At 36.0% G+C, this 23403-nt stretch overlaps 1 protein-coding gene across 1 annotated transcript in view; it reads right to left on the bottom strand.

The window, feature by feature from the left end:
• Nucleotides 1-2104: 2104 nt before the first annotated feature.
• Nucleotides 2105-23403, bottom strand: part of TMEFF2 (transmembrane protein with EGF-like and two follistatin-like domains 2) — a 346060-nt gene continuing 324761 nt past the window's right edge. The window contains exons 7-9 of the mRNA XM_012647925.1: nt 7906-8029; nt 5950-6108; nt 2105-2493 (exon numbers count right to left, since the gene is read on the bottom strand). Coding sequence (XP_012503379.1) covers nt 2397-2493; nt 5950-6108; nt 7906-8029 — 380 coding nt within the window. The 3' untranslated portion in view covers nt 2105-2396. The remainder of the gene's footprint in view (nt 2494-5949; nt 6109-7905; nt 8030-23403) is intronic.

Here is a 23403-nt window from a genome sequence, read left to right on the forward strand (position 1 = left end):
AAGAAATATATTGACAAAGTCGAGTTTGTCCAAGGAAAGATGATGCAGATGCTAGGGGATGTGGAACTCATATTGCATGAAGAACAGATGACGAAATTAAGAATGTTTCCCTTGGAGAAGAAATACTTGCAGAGGGACTGTGGGGTGAGTGGGAAAACATGATTTCTCGCTTTAAATTTGAAATGAAGTGATTATTCCTTTACTCCAGTGAGGAAAAATAGGAGCCATGGGTAGAAGCAGAGAAGTAAATTTCAGCTAAATATGAGGAAGAATTGTCTGAAAAATTTGAATTGTCCAAGAGTGAGATTCCAAATTATAAGGAGTGTACAAGTAGAGGCTGAATGATTATCTGTCAGGACTAGACTGTGAGTTCTTTTAGAGGAGAGACCATGTTGTATTTGTATTTCCCTAGGACCTCAAATAGTGCCTGGCACATAGCGTATGCTCAATTAAGATTGTTATGTATCTTTTTTAAAAGGGATTCCTTCATGAGCTGCGTGAGCATGGAGGTGGGCAGCAGTGTACTGTATTATTAACTCCAGGGATTTAGGTTTATGACCCTTTGATAAAAATTCACATGTTCACATGTAGTAATGCATCCGTATCTAACAAATCAAATCATTTCATACTCTTATAAGCAAAAGTCAGTGCAATTGTAGTTTCTTTTACAAATCTGTGTTGATGTTGCGTTTGTTTTTCTTTCTATAGGAGCAGGAATGGTTTCTTTGCTACAACTACCACCTTACGACGGAGACCAGGGCTAGTTACATCTCTGCTCCTGTTAACCAAAACCAATTTCCATGTAGAAGTTTAAAAGGAATTTTTCTTGTACCAGTAGCATACAACTGATTTATGGGAACACTTGAGTGATGGTTATGGCAATAGATTCACACTTTTCAAAGTGATGACTAATCTAGAAAACCAGGTTTTTCAGAGTCCCTAAATCCTATTTAGATTGTCACCTTTATTTATGTTTTAACAAGTATCTTAAATATCACTTCAGAAAACTAAAAGTAATTTTTCACTGAATATTTTATATTCAGAATGTGTTGACTCGATATTTGTGTCTTTTGTTTTTTGGACACAGGAATGTCTTTTTTTTTTTTTTTTTAGTCCACACAGAGGTCATTTGAAGGAGACAAAAAGAGCTTTATTTAGATTTACTATGTTAGCCACGGAAAGCTTTGCAGAACTAAATGATAATAAGGCAATTACTTGATTTATTTTTATCTTATTCTTTGAGAATTTTCACAGTTTACTTTTTTCCAAACCAAGTGGTGATACCTATTTGTATGCATAAATCAAACAAAAATCCATACCAACTTCCCACTAAGGTCTTTCAGATGCTATGGAATTAGTTTTCTTTCTTATCTCATCATGTAAATATGCTCAAAACATATTTCTGATTTCATGAAATATTGTCATCTTAATTCCATTTCAAATAATGGTGCTGCATTAGCCATAAAGGTATTCATGGGGTATTTAGTTGTGATTCTAACTTTTTTTCAAAGAACCATATACCATAAATATAGTGCTTTCGAGAATTCACAATTGTGGTGTTTCACATTTAATGGTGTTATTAATTTTTCCCCCTGGTGGTTAATTCCATTCACCTAAATTGAATATATTTTGCTGCCCTGTATATACCTAATACGTAACTTGTTTAAGCCCCTTTGGATATATGCACTTAACTGGGAGATGCTAAGCTGTTTCCCAAATAAAAACCAATATCTTCTTTTCTTTTCCTTTACGAGTTATAAAACACTTTCCCTCCCCTTCTTTTATTTAATTTATATGCCAGAGATTTTTTCTGCTCTGAAGATGAAAATGGAAAACCAGGGAAGAAAGTTGATGAAATAGAGATGACTCAAAGATCTGAAATATTTTATCTTCACTCGATATAAAGTAAATTATTTTTTCTCTTTTCCAATAACCATCATTTCCCTTGATCTTGGAATCACTCAAAACCTAGCCACTGAGTCCTCTACAAACTAACGTGCTGTCTCAAGATGTGGAGAAAGATGAAATATTGGTACCTGTACAGATTGTACTTGTTTGATTATATTTACAGTTATGAGATACCGCAAATTTAAGAATGCCAATGTTTTCTCATCACTGAGTATTTATTATATATAACAAATACATGGGAAAGAAAAAACTATATTGTGTGATATAAATAGTTTATTTACATTACAGAAAAAACATCAAGACAATGTATACTATTTCAAATATATCCATACATAATCAAATATAGCTGTAGTACATGTTTTCATTGGTGTAGATTACCACAAATGCAAGGCAACATGTGTAGATCTCTTGTCTTATTCTTTTGTCTATAATACTGTATTGTGTAGTCCAAGCTCTCGGTAGTCCAGCCACTATGAAACATGCTCCCTTTAGATTAACCTCGTGGACGCTCTTGTTGTGTTGTCTGAACTGTAGTGCCCTGTATTTTGCTTCTGTCTGTGAATTCTGTTGCTTCTGGGGCATTTCCTAGAAGGTTGGAAAGTTTACAGATCTTAGTCCAATGCTATTATCTAAAGTTTGGTCCTGCAATCACAGAGTGAAGCTGCGGATTAAACAAATTATTACGATATTTCAGATGAAAGAATTTATTATTAGTAGAAGCTGGAATTATTTTGGAAAAGTTATTGTTTTGCTTTTCTTTGCAGTTGTCTTTAAACTTCCGTTGAGAATTGAAGAGCAGAGGCAGAAGTTGAAGAGGAACACGTTTACCTTGCTTACTCATTAAGGCACAAAGAATGACTCAGCACAATGCAACCGAGCAAGTCCCTGAGCTCATCTTATCTCACTTTAAAGGTCTTCAACAATTTTATATTTTAAATGTCCTAAGAATGAATGTTATATTGACATTTCAATGCTACAAGTTTAAATCCTATCAAACCAGGGAATGAGCCAACTCTTAATAGTGGATATGTAATGGAAAGGGATATTGTTTTGGTTCAGCCTATTATCATTTTTGTACATTAATGATAGGAACTAGAGAGACATAAATTGGTACCAATTATTTAGCTTCTATAAAAATCTAATATTCAGTCAAATTATCTGAAAATTTCTGATCTAGTATTTTTTTCTCTTGTAATAAGCAGAATGCTTTGACTATGCAAATGAGAACAACAATACACAGCTCATGTAAAATCCTATTACAATAAGCTGTGGGGTATCAGAGAATATATAAGAATATACATAAATATGCACACATATAATATGTATGTATTTTTGGGGAAGGATAGATCTATCAAAATGAGCATGGAGTTGGAAATCATATTCCTGGCAAGTGGAAGCTGGAGATAAAAAGAATAAAAATCCAACTTCTTAACAGGACAACTCTTTTCATTTTGGAACTTGTCTCTGGATATACTTATGTTTTTGTGGCACATGTTGTATTTAGGAGGAGGGCAGGTGTTTGACTAAAATAGTAAAGAAAGAAGAGAGAAAGGAATTAGAATGAAAAGAAAGTAGTAAGAGGGAAGAGAAAGAACAGAGATGTAGGAGAAAAGAGAGACCTACTGAGGAAGACATTAAAAGAAAATTAAAGGGAATGAGAGGACCTCTGCTTGGTGTGATTTTGTAAATCTTTCAGCAACTGGATATTTTGAAATAGGTCTTGACAGACACGTGTGGCCAGGTCACCAGAAAAATAGGGTTTTTGGGGGTGGGGATAGAGGAGATGGCTTTGTTGGAAAGTCTGGTTTCAGAGCAAAATCTTTTTAAGCGAATGCAATGAATCCATACTGGGAATTGATGTGGTTTATTGACTAGTATCACTCCTGGAAAGGCTCTGGAAAGTTTGGTGTTCTTAGGACAGATTTATAAAATGCATTACAATAATGCTAATTTAGTTCATGTGATATTTTTCCTCCTGAAAATTAAATAAATTGAGAGTAGGTTTTGTTTTGCTTTAACAAGGAAAATGAAAAAAAAAAAAGCCATATACCTTGAAAAAATAACTTGTTCTAGTTTGGAGCTCAGGTTAGGTAGCCTTGAGTATCAGAACACACAAAATCATGACCAGATAAGGGCAGTATAAACAGCGCCCAGGCTCTGACACCAGAGAGTCTGGACGCCAGGGCTGCCTTTGGTACTCAGCTGTGTGAACTCAGCAATTTACCAACTTCTCACACTTCAGGCTCTCCATCTTGAAAATGGGGATATTGTTCCTCTTTTATAATGTTATTAAACATGTATATATGTGTGTGTGCACCTGCATGCATGTGTGTGTATGTATACATATATGATACGCCACCCATAATACATACTTACACAATTCCTGGTGAGGAAAGGACCCTGTATATTCCAGTTGTTTTTATTATGCACGGGAATGGAACTGTGATTAATAACAGAATTGAAAACATCTGCTACAGTATTTAAAGTTTTGCATTTGTGTCTGTATTCAAAATAGCAATCAAATTGTTATTATCTTATATCATATTATATCCATTAAATATGAGTTTTGTTTTTCACATACCGATATTGCCTAGCTATTAGGAAGGTCAGACCCTTAAAGTAATATGGCACAGTTTCCTGTATTTTAGATTCTTTTCTTTTTGTATTCAGTACTTTTGGTTTTTTGAGTTATCTTTATGTTCCCCAGAATCTATTTTAACATAATCCATTGACTCACTTGGCATCTAAACGTGAGAGTCGAGTTGATGAACTCAACTTGGCTTAGAGCATCCCAAAGCTCCAGTCGATGATCTTCCCTTAAGCCTTTAGGCCAGGCGAGGATTTATGAACCATATTTTGTCTTTTTCAAGAGCAAATGCCACACTTGTCCTCAAAGAAGATAGTGTAATACAGATACTGAGATGTATTATGGCCTTTATTTTCTAAGGATATGATACTTTCCCTTATTTTCTTGTCTTTTGAAAAGAATTTTTAGGGAAACATTCTGATTTACTGTAGAGCCGTACAAATGAAGAAAGTCTAAATGCCCTGTGAATTTGATGAAAACCTTCAAACTTCCTTGGAACTTTTAAAAGGAGAGTGGAATCAGGTCATAAAGAAATATCTTCAATAACTTTTCTGGTTGCACAGAATAGAAATGATATGCATTTGGTTTAGAATATAATTCTTGGTTACCATAGGGTTTGCATGCTAATGAAATTAAGCAAGTACCTGGCCTTGCTCCTCTACTCGAAGCCGAATGTCAGACATCACTAATTAATCATGGTTTTCTTTCCTGTTGACACTGGATGACACCTCTCTCAACCTGGTTCTCCAGGAAACAATTACCTTTATATTGGACTGGGAGTTTGACATAAAAGCTTGTTATGATATTTGCTACATGTTTCTATTTATCAAAGATATTCATTTACTATAATATAATCTTTCTAATTATATTTTTTTGTATTTTGGGTAAAAAGCTATAATAAAAATGTATTTGTTGTTTATACCAAGATATGTTAAAACTGATTATATGTGACAGTTATACTTGGAAATATAAATGCTGTAAATGAGAGCTATATTTTAATACTTTCCTAGGCCTTGTATGAAATCTAGTCTGACCTCATTTGGCACACTGATCCGGGTAGGTAAGGATACACTGGTCATTTAAATAGTCTGTTAGTAGTTTGAATGAAGATTGACATTTTCTAGTTAAAAGGGAAAAGCATTTAAACCTTGAAACAAAGGTTGGCATTATATGTTAGAGGAAAAAAACAGAACTAAAAACCTCTGCTTAAACAACAAACAATCCTCATCATAATGCAAAAATAAGGAAAATAACTTGTACCACTCCAACATGAAAATTCATGCCTTTCCATTTGGCTATTCAAATGCTTTTATGATGAGGAACTAGGACTTACAGAGAATGGATGGCTGCAGAGTCCATGAAGGAACTCATGATCAGAGACATCTGACTTTTCAAAAGGAGGAACAATATATCCCTTTATGTGGGTGGCCACCAAATACAGTACAGTTACTGACCTTGTGATGCAGAGGACCACCACACAGATGACAGCAATCTGAATTGTTCCAATCACAGCTGCGATTAAGACATACTGAAATCGTACAGGACCGGGAACAACGTACAGAACACTGTAGTCCTTTTTTTCACAGTGTTGTCCAGTATAACCAGCATCACACCTGGAAGAAATTATAGTGTCCAATTACCCGTAGCTACTGGATTCCTTTATATAATTGGCCTATAGACATTTATCTTCATCACACAATTAGGGCTTTTTGTCTCCCTTTCTAAATAAATACTACTTTGTAGATATGGTTTTCAACTACTTATTTTCAACAAGATCTCTTTGTGTTTGTAGGTCGTAAGGTGTGTTGTTTCTTTTTATTATTTATAATAATGGATTTTGAAGATAGGAAGATTGCTAGATAATTTATTTTTATGATAATATGGAGAGATAATACATGTTCAGGGATAACTGTTCTTTCTTGTTTTTTTTCAGATGAGCTTTACATTTTATTTAATTTGCTCTTTAATCCATCTAAATCAACATGTTTACTTGAGAAACAATTTGTTTCCAATGACAGGGGCAAAAAAAATAAGTCTGTTTATTTACTTGTTTTGGATAAAACATTTTCTATGCTATTGTCAGAATAAATGTTGAAAAATATTAGGATCAGAGGTACAGCAAGAGTCATCTTTAATTTGCTGGTCCTAAGTCATGTGCTAAGGTTAGGAAGCTAAATTTGGTTAAAAGAAAATATTTATGATATAGGCAATATAGTTGCACAAAACAAGCCATGTACTATTCCTCTGAGAATGAATGTTGCTTCTGACTCAGCCCTCACCTGAAAGCTAAGGTAGACAATCTGCATATTAAAATCAGCATTTGACAATGAATTGAGAAAACAGCTCATTAAAAAAACCCACAGCACTAAAGGGGATCAACTTGTCATTGATTTTGCGGAATCAAAATCAATTCTCTTCTATTCTATGACTTCACTTTGAATTTCTCATAACTACATCCTGAGATCTTTCTTCTCTGTGTCAGAAAGGGTTAATGATGGTGAGTCTGCTGGGGAGAGAGGGGTAGCGGGTAACCTCCCAGTTATGTTTGCCCTGTTTGGCTTCGCTAGAAGGCAGGCACCAGTGTAGTCAGCGAAGGGAAACATGAAAGGAAGACAGTTCTAGATGATTGGGGGATGTGGTGGGAGAGAGATACTTTTTGTTGTATATCAAAATATAACCTATTTCATTCATCAAATTCTGCTTGTATTTAATTTAAATAAAATAAATTTGTTTTTTTACTTTGGCTTTACCATCTCTAAAATAATTATGTTTTTGACATGGATGCACAGCCTGTATTTATATTTATAAACTAAATCCAGACAATTTCTTTGTGTCTTTAAAGAGTTTGGAACAGCAGAGGTCTGGCTAATAATCTCACTATGCAAGGCTCCATGGATAGCAGATACATAGTAAATAGTGAATGCCTGGCAAAACAAGGATTGATAATATTTATTAGAAGACCCGAAGGACTTCAGAAAAGACGACCTCCCAGAAGCAACTATGTTATCTAATATACACAAGGCTGCATCCATTTGTCTGAGAAATAATATTATTGAGCACCTGATAGGTACCAAGCACTGTTCTATGTTCAGGGGTAAGAGTGGTGGATAATATAGGACAATTAGTGCCTTTAAGGAGCTTGTAAAGCACAAAGTACACTTTTAAATTTTACTAGAAGAGTACATATAGACAGGTGATACACAATACTTCAGTGTGCAAGGCACACACATTTTATGATTTTTCTAGTCTGTGCATGTTTGGGTATGTGTCTGGGCGTTTGCACACGCCCAGGAGAGGCAGAGAAAAGTTTTGCTGGTGATCATCCATTCAAACAAAATGCCAACCAATGCTCTGTAAACATCTACATTTTTGCTTTATACATGTTAAAAGCTGAAGACTAAAAATGTTACCTGCAAGATGGCTCCTGCATATTGATGGAATGTTCGCACTTCCCGTGCATGCAGAAGCCATTGTAATGTTCTGGACAAGGTATGTGGTGTTCTCTGGCACTTTCTTCTAATTTGTTAGCATTCTCTGTGAATACAGATAAAAGCAAGCACCCCCTGTTAATATGTTCTTAGCCCGGTAAGATCAACCAGTACATTAACAAGCAAAACTACAGTAGGCAAAGATATTTAAAAGGGCAAGAACTAAAAGGCCATGCTTCAGAAGAAAGAGGGAGAAAGAATTGAAATTCAGGCGTCTTTACAATTGTGTTTAGAGAGGAAACTGCAAAATTACCCAGTGCTTTTTATGCTTTTATGCAATTTCCTACATCTTTAACAGGCAGTGATGTTTCTGTGAGTTATCAGACAGCTTTAATTTTCCTTGTGTAGAGACTATACATTGATCATAAAATAATCCAAGAAGAAATATCCTATTTTTTAAATTTCAAAGCCCAGCATAATGTCCCTAGGAGTAAATTGCTGTAATTCCGTGATACTTTTTCAATGTGGGAGCTTAAAAGTTAAAATATGGCTATGTTCAATTGTTAAACAGATATTTTCCAAACCTAATGCAAATTTCAACAAATGTATTCTTTAAGACTTTTTAAATCTACTGTGAACATGATTTTTACTAGCATGCATACATTTTTTATTGCCAAAATAAAGCTATTGAAAGAGAAGATGTTATTTTAGAATCACATATGTAGATATTCACACAGTACACACTGAATTCTTTAAGTATATTTTAATGCATAATATTTGGCCTATGTTAACAATGCTATATGAAATTTAAACTTATGATAAAGAAAACACTTGTGTTCTAAAATGGACCCTTTCCTCTGTCATTAAAAACACACTTTGTTTTGTCATGGTTTTATAAAGATATATAAATATTTTTTCTGACCTTTGTTAGTCCAAATATGTTTGCTTCAAATTCATAATGCCATTTTCAACTGGTCTTTTGATTCTTCATATGTTCATTTTATAATAAAATTTTTACCTTTTTTTGAATCTCTCCTAAATCTGAAATCTGATATTCTTGAAAATTTCTGCCCAAACACATGAGAAATATAACTGTCTTGACCCCAATCTAAAGATACTCTTCAGTTTAAAGATACTCATCAACACCACAGTAATGAAATATTGCGAGTGAATTCCTATTTTTATGAAATAGATTATTGCCTATTATTTCCACATAGGGGTATAGTTTTTAATTATAGTGCATCCTTACAATTTTTACTGGTAGTCATGGATGATGGCATAATCATCAGGAGAAAAAATGTGCCTCTGATATCAGTGAATCAGACAAATGTATTATTTATGTTTAAGTAGAGCTGTAAAATATCTATACATTTTAAGATCCAGATGCCATCTGCAAAATATTAGACTTTGCAATAAATTGTTTAATATGTTTAGTGCTTTCTCGTGTAGCAATATTTACATATATTGTTTTGATGGGTAATATTTCAAGTTACATACCCAAAGTTACATACTGATTTACAATCAGTATGCTAGAGAGCTCGCAGACGACATTTAAATCATTCATTTGTTCTATATCTGTGTCTCTTTAGCAATGATGGTTGGTGATCCTTCGTTTGCATTGTAATATTCTGCATTGATCATTGCCATTAAACTGAATGAACTATGTCCTTGGAGAAGACTAAGAGTGTATAGAACTTTCTTTTTTGGTTTCTCCTCTGTTCTTTCAAGTTACTTTGAAATTTTGTGGCATGGTGTTTTTGGTAGCAAATTGTACCTGCAGTAAGCAAAACTAAAGTGGATGGTGTTAGGTGAAATTTCCCACATGGGAAGATGTAACCAAAATAGAAGCAGAGCAATTCATGAATCCATAGAGAAGACTGGACTCGTTCTGTGCCAGGGGCTGGAGGCTACAAGCTAGAGCGGTCAAATCACGTATCTGCTGTTTAAAGTCTGCTTTAGCAGTGAGGTCTGTAGGTCCCACTGCTGATGTAATGAACCAGCACTGATTGTCACTCTTATTTCTGGATCTTCTTCCCATAACAAACTATCCAACACTTCTGTTTAGTGTTTGTTAGAAACCCTTCAGTGCTTCTGCACACCTGCAAGCAGGGGAATTTTCTGTGACCTCTCTAAATTTCAGTTATATGCTGTTTTCTCAGTCATACTATTTTTCAAATAGATCTTATTAGGGCTATTTTTCTTTTTGTCAGTTGCAAAAGGAGATCAAGAATCTTCTTAACTCAAAATCCATCATTTAGTCTATTTTATTTTTTTAACACTGCACCTCACCCCATACTGACAGTTTGCTTCTGAATTTGTACCGTATTTACAATTATGAACTGAAGTCAGAGGGCAAAATAAGAGCTTGTTTCAATGAGGCTGTTGCCTTAGTATGGTGAGAGCTAGATATTTTCATAAAGTTCATTATCCAGCCAGAGTGGTCACGTGGAGGGGAATAGTTTCCATCATAAAATCTGCTAATTAGTTTACACTATTCCTTATGAGCTTAGAGTGCTCTGTTATGCTGCTCATAGGATACTGTCAAATAAGAAACTATAGAGATTGAAAATAAATGAGTAGAAGAAATGATCCCTGGGCAAGAAAATGAGGAATCATCAATATATGTCAACAGATTTATAGTCAATCCAACCAAGTAAACCAGTTGATTGAAAACCTGAATATATAACCACTTCTAGTAATGCAATAGACATATTTCAGAAAGGAGATTTAAGGATATTAAGAAGAGTAGAAACACAGAAATCTAATATCCCAAACAAATATGTGTATGGGCCATGATAAGTATTTGTGATCTTGATATTTTTGTATAGTGGGTATTCAAGCAATAATAAAAAATTTAAAAATATAAAATTGTATAAAAATGATACTTTGGAAGTCTGCATGTTTCCTCCAGTGGCTGATGATTTAGACGTCAATTTCTCCATCCTCCATTTAAAAAGAGGTTTAATGTAAGGTTGTGCTCTTTCTTCTAAAAGAGATAGTGGCATTGGTAGAAACTCTTCATGTCTCTGTTTAAAATCCTCAACCATTTTCCTGTTTAAATGTTTATATATGGTTTGTTCTGAAAAGGTTCCTGACTCTTTTAAGAAACAATTTTTGGTATAATCTGAGTTATTTGCAGCAGAGCTAATAGGGCTACATGCCCATTGCTAGACAACACTCCAGTCAAGAGTTACTGAAGTGGCTGTTCTATAGCACAGCTACACATATTGTTTCTAACCTGGTGCTTGCAGGGAAAGCGACAGGAAAGCTGAAGAGATGGAGAGGTTGGCAAATGGCAAGGCTTTACATTTGCTACAAGTCAAGTAAGGTAAAATGGGTAGAAAGGAGGCAGAGGTAGACTTAGCAGTTCAAACTTAAATCAACACAGCCCAGTGCATGTCAAAAAGCTGGAGATAAGATGTTGTTCAAAGAATTAATCTATAAAAGCAACATATTATGGATCAAAGCTTAAATAAGACAGTATAAATTTGACTAAAACTATCTGTACTTTCTAAAGAATGTTTCCCTCTGGAGAAGAGTTAGAGCTTGGCCAAAAAAGTTCTGAAAGTCAAATTGTGTCACCAATTTGAGTGCTCTCCAAGGTGGTGTGTTCTGAAAAACCAACTTGAACTAGCAAGCCCAGAGCCCCAAGTGCAGAGATAGAGGCAGCAGACTATTAGTGTTTGATGTTATTAGATACTCACTGAGTTAAATCATTTCTCTTGTTCTGATGCTCTGCATCTAATTAGTCTTAAAATAATTAGACTTCTATGTAGCCTACACATTGGAATGGTTTTGACCATTTGAACAGGAATGTCTTACTCATTTGACAGTCATATATTTTGTTTGAGTGAATTGACTGGTTCTGAATTTCTGTACATTTTTTTAGTGGGGGGGCTCATGAGTCAACTTTCTTCAGCCCACTTAGTTCTGGGGTTTTATGAGATCAAATTTCTGCACCTGTAGACCAGAGGACCAGACCCTACCCATTGTGCACTATAGTCTGAGAGACTTTTTGGGGGCTGGTCAGATGATATTTCTCTGGCAATACATCCACTTTGCTTTAATTAGGCCTTTCTTTTGATTATCTACAAATCTCTTAGGCCACTGATTCACCAAGAGGGGTCTGATTCTGTGTAAGGGTTTCACAGTAAGTTGGAAAGATTCTAAACTAGGTAACATCAAGGATTTAGGGGATGTTTTAGGGAGGCAGATTTCTACCACACATTTTCAAACAACTAGAGCTGTTCACTAGGGGGATGTATTTATAGTTAAGCAGTGAGTTTCCGGTGGTATTAAAAGGAGCCATGTTACCATTTCTCAGGGATGTTGACTATTAATGTATGGTAGATTCGATTATTTCAGACCTCTAGGTTCTTTGAACTCTAAAAGTAATATTTATTTCTATTGCTATTATTTACTTAAAATAAATCACTGCTAAATAGTTACTAATATTTATTGTAAAATACTATTTTTGATATGCTGGGAGAAATAAGCGAAGAAATAGGGATATTAGGCCAGGTGCGGTGGCGTGAGCCTGTAGTCCCAGCTACTCGGGAGGCTGAGGCAAGAGGATTGCTTGAGCCCAGGGAGTTTGAGGTTGCTGTGAGCTAGGCTGACGCCACGGCACTCACTCTAGCCCGGGCAACAGAGCAAGACTCTGTCTCAAAAACAAAAACAACAACAAAAAAAGAAATAGGGATATTATTTAGATAGGGTAAACAAAAGAAATCACTTTGACGTTAATTGTGAGGACATTTTATTTTTTTGAAAGGGTGTAAAATATCTTAAATTTTGACTATGTCTATAATTCAGACATTCTAGCATAAAGTAACCTTTATTATTTATTGCCTTCCTTTTAGGGACCAATATGTTTTGTGGACCTAAATTCAATTTTTGTCATCATACTTTAACATCACATATTATCTTGACAAGCACATGCATGGTTTCTTATCTTTTCAACTATCTTTTCCTGTGACACACAGATGTGCTACACTTTTCTAGAGAACCAAAATTTTTAATTTTGAATATATTTATATAATCGTGCTATTTTTCATATTTAATGAGAGCACTGGCCATCTCCAGCACTGAATTATTCCTATTCTTGCCTACCTTTTGTGATTACTTATTTTATTCTTTCCCCACTTCCTGCCATATCTCCAAAGAAAAAATGAAACTAATTTTATTTAACTAACTAGAAAAAAGAAAACTATATTACTGTCTATTATACTTAGATTGTGACTGGGACAGAAATCAATTACGAATTTAGAAGTCAAGTCATGATTGTCCCCATCGTTGATTACAGTTGGTTTCAAAGAAGATATACTATTCTTATGATTTCCTTTCCTTATCTTATCAGGTATAAACATATGTAGCTTGAGTTGCAATCGAAGTTTTTTAAAGACCAGAAATGCGTCCCTATTGAACAGGTTCTGAATGTAATGCAATCTGAGTTCTTGCAACTTAAGAAATTCCATAGTAGCCTCACCTGCTGTCATAGTTTCTTCAAGGCATAGATGAGTAGATGAGAAGAGTCTCTCCTTTTTTAAGCTTCTAGGACAGAGACTCAAATAAGAATGCTAGCTAAAAGTGACAGCCTATCACAAGGGACACAGAGGCATTCAAGGACACAATCAATTCTCAAGTTTTGTAAAGAGCAGAGACCCAGTCATAACATTCCTAGTTATTTGATCTCTGTTGAAGACTTAGAAAAATAATTCTTCAAAACAGAGACCAAGTCCTTTAAAATGCTACAAATCCAATATTTCTTCTGCAACTTGAACATTATCCTATTTTTTCAGAAAAATAACTGAAACTACTTGGATATGAAACTTTGCTAGTTAGGCAGTGCTATGGACTGGAAACAGAATGGACGGGAATGGAGGGAAATTCCTTTTCTTCCTGCCATTGATCAGGCACTAATATAAAATGTGAAATGTGACTGTCCATATCACTGCTTGCATATATTATAAATATTCTTATTGGACAAAAAATTAAAATAAAGTGGAAGAAAACTAATTTTCATGTTATTGCACTCTCAGGCAAGGCCTTGATGATATTATTCAGGAATTGCTAGAATTTAAATTGGAAAAAGTACCAGCATCTGAAATATATGTAGTAATTTAGAGACTGGAGTGATTGAAATACAATACTGGATGATTATTTGCATGGGCTTTTATTATCTCAGTTTCTATTGGTAATATATTTACATAGATAAACACCGGGAAATCTGTGAAGTTGTGAGAGAGAAACTTGTATGGAACATTTTAACTTATGACATACAAATACATTTATTATAATTCAAAGATTTAGCATAAGGGTCATTTAGTTAGAAATTCTGTACCTCTAAAAAAAAGAATTTTTTTTGTTTATTTTTAAGAGAAAAATAAATAGCTTTTTAGCCGTTTACTCTATTCTTTGACGCAGAAATACACTGTCTGGCTTTGGATGGCAGAGCCCTCCAAAGGGTGAAGAGAGCAGGTGACTGGGAGAAGTTGTGTTCTGCCTCTAACAGTCCTTTTCAAACTTCACCATTCAGTCAAGAGTCTATTAACTCTCAGCAAGTGGGTAACTCCTGTCGCTTTAGAGGATTTAGCTTGAAGACCTTTTAAAAATACAATATTTTATGGAACTTTAGATGTCTCTGACAACACTTCTGTAAATATCAGGCCTAGGGAAGAGGTAGGGATTTATGGTTCATTAGCCTCTTGGGAGTCCAGAGCTGGTGTTGCCTGAAACTTATCTGGGGCAATTTGCTACAGCTCTCCCCACTGAATTTTCCCCTCAGCATCCCTTCTTATGTGCAAGCTGCTCTTAGAAGACAAAGTTTGCTATAAACCTTAGAGAAAGAAAAAAATATATGGGAAGCCATTTGATGCTAAGAATATATTCTCCCTTTTTTTTGTCTTGAACTAAACTGATGCATTTCTGGCCAAATTTATTTGCCTAGTGGCCAATGTGGGTGTCCTTTGTTAGTGAGCCTCTTTGGTATCAGTGCTGAAAATGACACTAAATGACAGCAGAAGCAATAGGTCAGTGCCCATCTACGCTAGCTTTGGGGGCTATGTGAGTCAAGCTATTTTCCTCTTCATAGGCTGTATATGCAGAAATGGATAATAGTCCAGATAAACCTTCTCAGGTGACACATTTGTTTTCCTCTGTGCCCCTGAAGTTATTAACCAGCAAAGTGTGAAGAGGGTTGAGGCTGGAGCATTTACCAGAACACAGTGAAAGCAAAGGTTTTAATAACACAGACAGGACCAAAAAAAACCTGTTTTCAGTAATTTATTTATGAATATTTCTTAAGTAGCTACTATGTGTCTGGCACTATACTATGTACTGTATGTCACATGTTTTCTCTATTGGTTGTCTCCCAATGCTTTTGCTTGTTGTCTTCTAAACACACCCAATAAAACAGATTCTTAAGATGATAATAAATTAATCTACAATATGACCATCATTGTGTTAATACTTAACATGATAAAAACGTGTTCCTTATTACAGCCTTTCAAATAGATTTATAAAATTCTCATTTTGTCTAGATTAGGAAACTGAAGCTCAACAGGTTAAATTACTTGTCTTAGGAATTTACACCACTGATAAACAGAACTAAGGTCAAAGTCAGGGCTATTTCCAGTATAAGATGCAGAATATGCAGTTAAGAACTTATTAAAACACAAGACAATGTCTGGCCTCCACATCTTATTTAATATTTGCCCTTTACGACTTGTGGCTCTTTATCCAACCTAGCTCCTTTTGCTACGCTAAAAACCAATTCTTTTCTTTTTTCTTCCTTTTACCCCAGAAGAAGTATCTTGTCTAAGGCCAAGCCTTCATGAATCTCAACCCCGCCATCCTCTGCAAGAGCTCTCTCCATCAATGATCTCTTGTCTCACCTGGATTTTCAACTTTCCCTCACTCTTTGCTCCATTCCATCAAATCTCTTCTTTCTTCAAATAAAAATTAAAAAAACCTCTCTCAATCCAAGCGCCTTGGCAAATCTCTTGTCTCCTTTCCCTTTGTAGCTAAACATCTTAAAAGTGTTGCCTCTGCTCCTTCCCTTCACTTCTGCACTAACTCACATTCATTCTTTAACCTGCAGCTCTCTGGTTGGCCCTTCAAAGAAACCACTATGACCGAGGTTACCGAAAACATCTTTGTTGTTAAAACGAGTAGTCTCTTCTCATACCTCAACCATCTGTCAATCTCTCAGCAGTATTTGATAACAGCTCACCACTTCTTTTTTCTTTTTTTCCTGAAGCCCTCTCTTCCCTGAGTTTCCATGATACTACCTACTTCTTACTCCTTTTTTGTTGTGCCATCATAGTCTATTTTGTAGGCTCCTGTTTTCCGATTGGTTCCTTAAATGTTGATGCTTCCCTAAGGTCCTTCTCTTTTTATACTTTAAACATTCTCCCTGAGAGAGAGGGCTTATCCTCACCCAAAGTTTCTATTGTCACTTACCTGCCTCCGACTTCTGAATTTTTTTTTAATTTCAGAATACTACGGGGGTACAAATGTTTGGTTACATGGATTGCTTTTGCACAGCTTATGTCAGTTACAAGTGTGCCCATCACCCAGATAGTGTACGTCGTGCCTGTTAGGTGTGATGAGTCAGCCCAGGTTACCTTTACAGAAGTGATCACTTTTATAGATTTATATCAAATTTCATATCTATATATCAGAGTGTCTAGTGTCTCCCAAGCACCTTAAACTCATCAGACTCTCCTCCCACTTCCTTTCCCTGCTTCTTTTCTCAGGCATATTTACCCACTCATTGACCCAAACCAGAAATCTGGGTTTCACTTTCAAATTCTCATTGAGTAAATCACCAAGTCATGATTTCTGCTCCTTAAATATCTCCCAAATTTGTCTATTTCCCTACATTTCTACTGCTACTCACTTAAGGAGGACCATCACTACCTCTCAGCAAATCCCTCTGCCTTCAATCTTGCACCCTCCAGATCAATTTCCAGACCAGAGCCAGAGTGATCTTTCTAGAAGAAAAATACGAGTGCATCACGACCTTCCTTAAATCTCCCCAAAGAAATAATTCTTGAGTTATTTCTCATGATTCCTTTAATGAATCAAATTTTAACATTACTTAGAAGGCCATTCAGAATCTGGTTTCAGCTTCTCTATTCTCGCCTTTTGCAATTCTCTTGCATTCTCCTACACTCATCACATGAAATTTCTCTCTCCCTTCTGGGATGTTCCATATGCTGTTACCTTTGCCTGGAATGCTCATTTCACCCCCTTTTATCTGCCTAAGTCCTACTTATCATTCCGGTCTCATTGTTGATCTCACTTCCTCTAAGAAGCTTCTGTGATGTTATCCCCTGCCTCCTCCGTCTGGGCTCCCTGCCCCTCTTACCTAAAACCATACCCCTATCCAGGCACTTTTCACACCAAAGTTTCATTGTTGTTTACTTATCTATGTGACACATTAGTTCAGAAACTCCTTTGTAAAGGCAGTTAATATATATGCCTATTTTTAACTGATATAGCACAGAAAAGATGATAAGCACATAGTTTTTAAAATAAAGGAATGTTTCCCTAGGTTTACCCACTGACACAGCTGCCCAGCATGGAGAAGCTTCCAGAAAAATATCCAAAAGTTATAGCAGTAGGAAAAAAAAAAATCATACCCTTGCATCATGGGAACAACTTTTTGTAGGGCGAGGGTGGCATGTCAGAAAATGACTGAGGGCACTGGGAGAACATCTACCATAGGGGCATGGTTATGGATCCTGTAGAAACAGACCCAGAAAGAAAAGGATGTAGTTTCCTCTTTCCACAGCTGCTGGTGAGGCTAATGGAGAAATGGACACATCATCTAGTTTTTAAAATAATATCCCCTCTGTTGCCCAGGGATGTATGATTCTGAAAGAAAGAATTTATTACCACCTTCACTTAAAGATTGAAGACTATGAGAACTTTAGTTCTAGGTGGAAAAATTCCCATCCATATGCATGTTATGTCTCAAAAATCACACTGGAGCTATGTACGGCCAATTCTGAAGTCTTAGATTCTAATTTGGCCATTCACACTGTGTATACAGCGTTGTTCAAAAGTGAGAAATGCTGAACTTTTGCAGAAAAACAAGGAAAGAAAACTTTTATTTAAAAACCAAAACAAAGAACAAGCAAAGGAATTTCAAAATAGAATCTAGGATTATAATTAATAAAACATTTTCCTTAGTTAGTTGTCAGCTTCTGAGACAACCATGTATTTATCCTCAAACGCAGAAGGATTTTATGGTAGTAAATGATACACACCAAAACTGTAAGCACAGATATACTTGATGATACTGGAATGAGTAAGGCTAGTTTATCAGCTTGGTTTTCCACAAGAGCACTCTAAAAGAACTGGAGAGGTTTTATAATTTCTTAAACTAAGGAACAGAGATAGAGCTTTTACTTTTCAATAGGCTTTTGTGAGTAGAGTCTCAAAAGCGCTTGAGAAAATACACCAGGAGTAATGTAAAATTCTCTACGGAAACTGGTTTAAAACTGAACTTCTGGAAAAAATACAAGGAAACAAAAGTTCCATGAAATTGGTGATAAAAGCACTTCTAATAGCTAGAAATGTTTTGTATTTTTTAAATGGAATATTTAAGTTTAATGTTTAATTCTCAACATTCCTAAAATGCCTCATCTAGAAATTATGCCACAGTTGGGGATATTATGCAATGCTAGATACCTGAGCAGCATTTCTGGGTATAGAACTTCAGTACTGTATTTGGACATCACAGAATTTTAGAGGATAATGTTGATGCTTTGACATCCCTCACAGAACCGTGTGCATATATTTGCATGAATTTTGTATAAACACAATTCTATTATGATCTCTTCCAAGTAGCCAAATTTAATGAAATAAAATGTAAGGGCAATGCTGTTTATTTCAGCACAGACTCACTTCCATTGCTCGTGAAAAGTGAATATCCAGGCTTTGGTCCTGATCAGCTGAGTCAGAATTGGCAGTTGAGGGGCTGGGATCTGCCTTTAAGGTACTCTAGGTGATTCTGACGCTCAGACGATGTGGAACGTGATACTCCTGACCTCACCTCGCCATCTCTCCTCATCTCTCTCTGTCTTCGGTTATCCGATGCTGGGTTTTCCTTTTCCCGCACTCTGGACCCCCTGTCCTTCCCATGATAGCTGTCCTACAGTGGCCCACCTTTCTGGTCCTAGGCCTATCCTAGCTCCTCTTCTGTAAAGTGCCACTCCCAGCCATCGTCTATGAGTGTGTGCTCAGGGCTTTGCCCTCTGCTGCTCTCCCCACTTCCACTCCTGGGTGACACGGGAAGTCCTCAGGGCCTTCAGCTTGCCAAGCCTTCTTTACCCTTGGTAGTCAGCCCAAACAATTCATTTTGTTTTAGAATGTCTTTGCCTCTTTTGAGACCACAACACTCAAAGAATAGGCTGTGTGCCTGTAACAAGTGCCAGCATCTGTGAGAGACTGCTAAATTTTGTCAAATCTCAGATATCTTGAGACCAGCTTTTTCAAATCTCCAGGCTTTTTTAATGACTTTGTTAGATAACTAACAGAATAACAACAAGAACTCTCTGTGTGAAAGCCAATGAAGCATCCTCTTGGATACAGCCACAAATAACACAGCTGAGAAAAGGTGCGCGTTACACCAATGCTTATGATTGCTTCAATTTCCAGATGGGAGTCCAAGAGCATTGGTCCACTGGTGATTATCTATGGGAGTTCAACTAGTCTGTGGAAAAGATTAAGTCATAAGAAAGGCAACAGGGCAGGAAAAAAGGCAAATAGAGAAAATGGAAGCAAAATTACTATTTGTGGCAGTGTGACAACTGGGAGAGATGATATACAGCAAAGAGCAGGTGTTGACGGCAGAAGAGAAGGGGCAGCAGGGAGGAACATCTCTTCAGTGTCATGGGGCAGGACAAATAGCCACCTGTGCTTCTCCAGTGCAGGCCTTAAGGACAGAGGATATCCTGTCTAGACCAGAGTTTCCCAAGGACAGATCTGTTGGTGCATTGCTACCTCTGCAGCAGATTTCATGGAAAAAGAAGTTCCATAGTCAAGTAAATTTGGGAAAGAGCAAATTAAACCAAGTTATACAGGTTTCTTTACTGTTGGTTTCCTTAGAACACTTGAAAGGCTGACTTACATTCTGAAATGTCAAGAAGGGACGTGCATTTTTTTATTGCTGCTAAATTCATTTGTCTATGGAACCTCTCTCTTCTCTTCAGGAACAATTTGTGGGACTATTCCACTAGACTTCACTCTGGAAAACACTGCGTTAGATTGTGCCATCTCCAAATTTTTCACATTTAGATTTTGGTAAGAGGAGGAAACACTGGCCTGGGGGCGGGTCTGACCACTTAAGCCACCCTGAGGGCTAAGGTGGATCAATGCCCTAACATACCTGTTACCCATTCATGACACATGAGAAAGCTTTGTACTAGACTATCTACTGTCCTAGGGCACAGACTGTATTATTAACTGTGATATTCCTAAGATTTAGAACAGGCACTGGCACAAAATGGGTGTTCAATATGCAGCATGAATAAATGAATAAATACTATAGGCATAGGAGATATATTTGGCAGCCACCTGTACCTTGGTATGGTAGCTTTGAAAAAAATTATTGCCTCTTGGTTGTTTGCATTAAAGAGCCAGCTGCACTTTATTGATGTGCTCATAAAGGCAAGACCAATCCCTACCTTAGGAGACAAGGTAAGGTGCAATATGGCAGAGAACTCTACTCAGTAGAATGTATACCTTTAGTATGACAGGACCAGGTGTACAGGTAAAAGCCATATTTGCTACATGCTTCAGTCTTTTTCAGTGAAAAGAAAAATGTGGAGGGCAAAAATGTGTTGCTAATCATAAAAGACAAAAAGGACATCTATAAATTTCTTGAAAGGGCAAGTATAGGCAAGCGTCAATGGGCTGCATATTTCTCCTGTATCACATCATGGCCCAGAAAGGGCAGTTAGAAAATGTACAGTTTGGAGTACTCCAAATGTGGAGTGCTGCTATAGGACGGTACCTGACCAGATTAATGTAAGTGATTCTCACTGAAAGGGCTAGAAGGTATACCATGTCTTTTAATATTCAAGGATAATACAAAGTTATTTTAAGAAACAAATGCAGCTGATTGTGCTGTGAGTATTCTGAAGATGGATTTGACATTTCAAAGTAAGCTTCTAGATGAAATTGACAATAAAAAACTCACAGCATCACTATAAGACAGAATTGTGAGGTTTATGCTAAAAAGTAACTTCTGAACAGAGCATAGGCCCTGACCAGTTTAATGACTTTGAAAAGTGATTCTGTTTTAACGGTATTTCTCAATTATATATAGGTACATATCAGTGAATCAAATATATTTGTGTTTAAGCAGAATAAGAATATCATTGAAGGTGGTATTGCTTATTGCTTCCTAAAATAAAACTTTCAATGATATGGAAATCCACCATAGATTTCCACATTGTCCCCCCAAATGGTAAGTAAATGTTAAATAATGTATTAGAGAGACACAAATATACAAATGAACAAATTTTTCATGCCCAATGTCATTTATTTATTTATTTTTTACTATCAGTAAAATCTTATGCCTAGTGATTGGTAAAATAGCAACCAAATATTTTGTTGATTACTGTTCTGGATAGAATCATGTCCCATCAAAATTTACATCCATCTGGAACTTCTATGTGACATTATTTGGAAAAGAGTAATTAGTCAAAATAAGGTCATACTGGATTAGGGTGGGCCCTAAATCCAGCTACTCATGTCCTTATGAGAAGGCTATGTGAAGATTGACATTCAGAAGGTCACGTGCAGGTGGCAGCAGAAAGTGGAGCCGTGTTGCTACCAACCAAGGCATGTGGGAGCCAATAAAAGCTGGAAGAGGCAAGGAAGGATTTTCCCTTTGAACCTTTGGAGGAAGTGTGGTCCTGCCGATACTTGAATTATAGACTTTCAGCCTCTGGAACTGTTAGATAATAAATTTCTGTTGTTTTAAATCACCTGGCTTGTGGCAATTTTTTGTGGTAGCCCTAGCAAACAATGGAAACAACCATTTTCCAGCCAAACTCTTACAATGATGAAGTACATTTTTTAACAGTCCAAACAGAGTCAATGAAAGTGAGCTGAAATACTACCTTCAGCTAGGATGTGACCTGAAAAGTCTTAATTTATATCTATTTTTCCAGAATAATTATTAATAGCATCCTTTTTCACTCTCAAACTTGTTTCTGACAAATTGTATGATGACTTTAGTTTAAGCTTATGTTGAAGTACTGGTAGTTCATTGCATTTGCAACCCCGAAATTATGTTTTTAAAGGGCTGATGTCAGTGCTAATAACCACAGTAAAGAAGAATTTTCGAGAAGAGGAGAAAATGTGTTAGAAGGAAAAATGTGCTGCATTCCATTTTGATTTATTCGTTTGTCTTATAAGAAAGGCAGTCATCTCACGTTGTTCATTTTGTCATAGAACAAATGACGCTGCATTTTACCTATTAGAAAGAAGCAAATGGTCAAATAGCAAACTGATATAAATTACCTTTTCAACAAAAAAGATTCCAGGTCATGTCTGGGGTATGATTTCCCACATTATCTTTCTCTGCATTTTCAGAATGTCTGAATAACTGATGATCATGTGGAGTTCTGATTCATTAAAAAATGCTAGAGTTTATTTAGCAGCTTTTATTTTAGAAGGATGGAAGTTTAGAGTACTCTAATAGGACAAATTGAAAATTAAATGTTCTACTATTTGAAATGTTACCCTTCAATTAAGTGAAAATCTTTTTATATCTAGGACAACTCATTTCCCAAGTATTTTAAGTAGCTATAGATATGCTTTTTTTGTTCTTTCCAGTTTTGAACAATGGATTTACTTCTGGCACTTCCTTAATTTCTAGTCAGTAATAACCTTGAGTGCAAAAAATGGCTCTAGAAATAGTTAAGGATGTGGTGTGGGTCAAAACAGTCTCTTTCCACTTGGACACCACTTAAGGATTGAAATTAGTTATTAACTAAATGATATTTTGTGGTCTCATAGTATTAGTTTACCTTTTAACAAGTCTAACACACTCCCAGTGTATAATTTATACTCTCTAAGTACATGGTTAACCATTCAAGAAATCAATAGGGGTTATAGAACATGTACAAATTTGAATTTGAAGAGAGTCAAACATGTATTTTATCCATAGAAGTAGAATAGTAGAATTGGGGCTTATAGGGAACCATTTATTTTGAAGTAGAAAAAGCACAAAATAGATATGTTCAGAGTTGGGAGTGGAGTGTGACACTGATAATCCAAACAAAGCCCCTGACTTTTGCTTTACTTAATATTGTCAATATCAACTCACAACTTTTGGTTTTTGGTGTGTGACCATGTAGCCCTTTGGATCCAAGGAAGATAAGAAACATACTTTCTCTCATGAGGTTTTTTTTTTTTTTTTTGAGACAGAGTCTCACTGTGTTGCCCAGGCTAGAG

The sequence above is a fragment of the Propithecus coquereli genome, unplaced genomic scaffold (assembly GCF_000956105.1).
Source record: "Propithecus coquereli isolate 6110/MARCELLA unplaced genomic scaffold, Pcoq_1.0 Scaffold279, whole genome shotgun sequence".
Classification (NCBI taxonomy): Eukaryota; Metazoa; Chordata; class Mammalia; order Primates; family Indriidae; genus Propithecus; species Propithecus coquereli.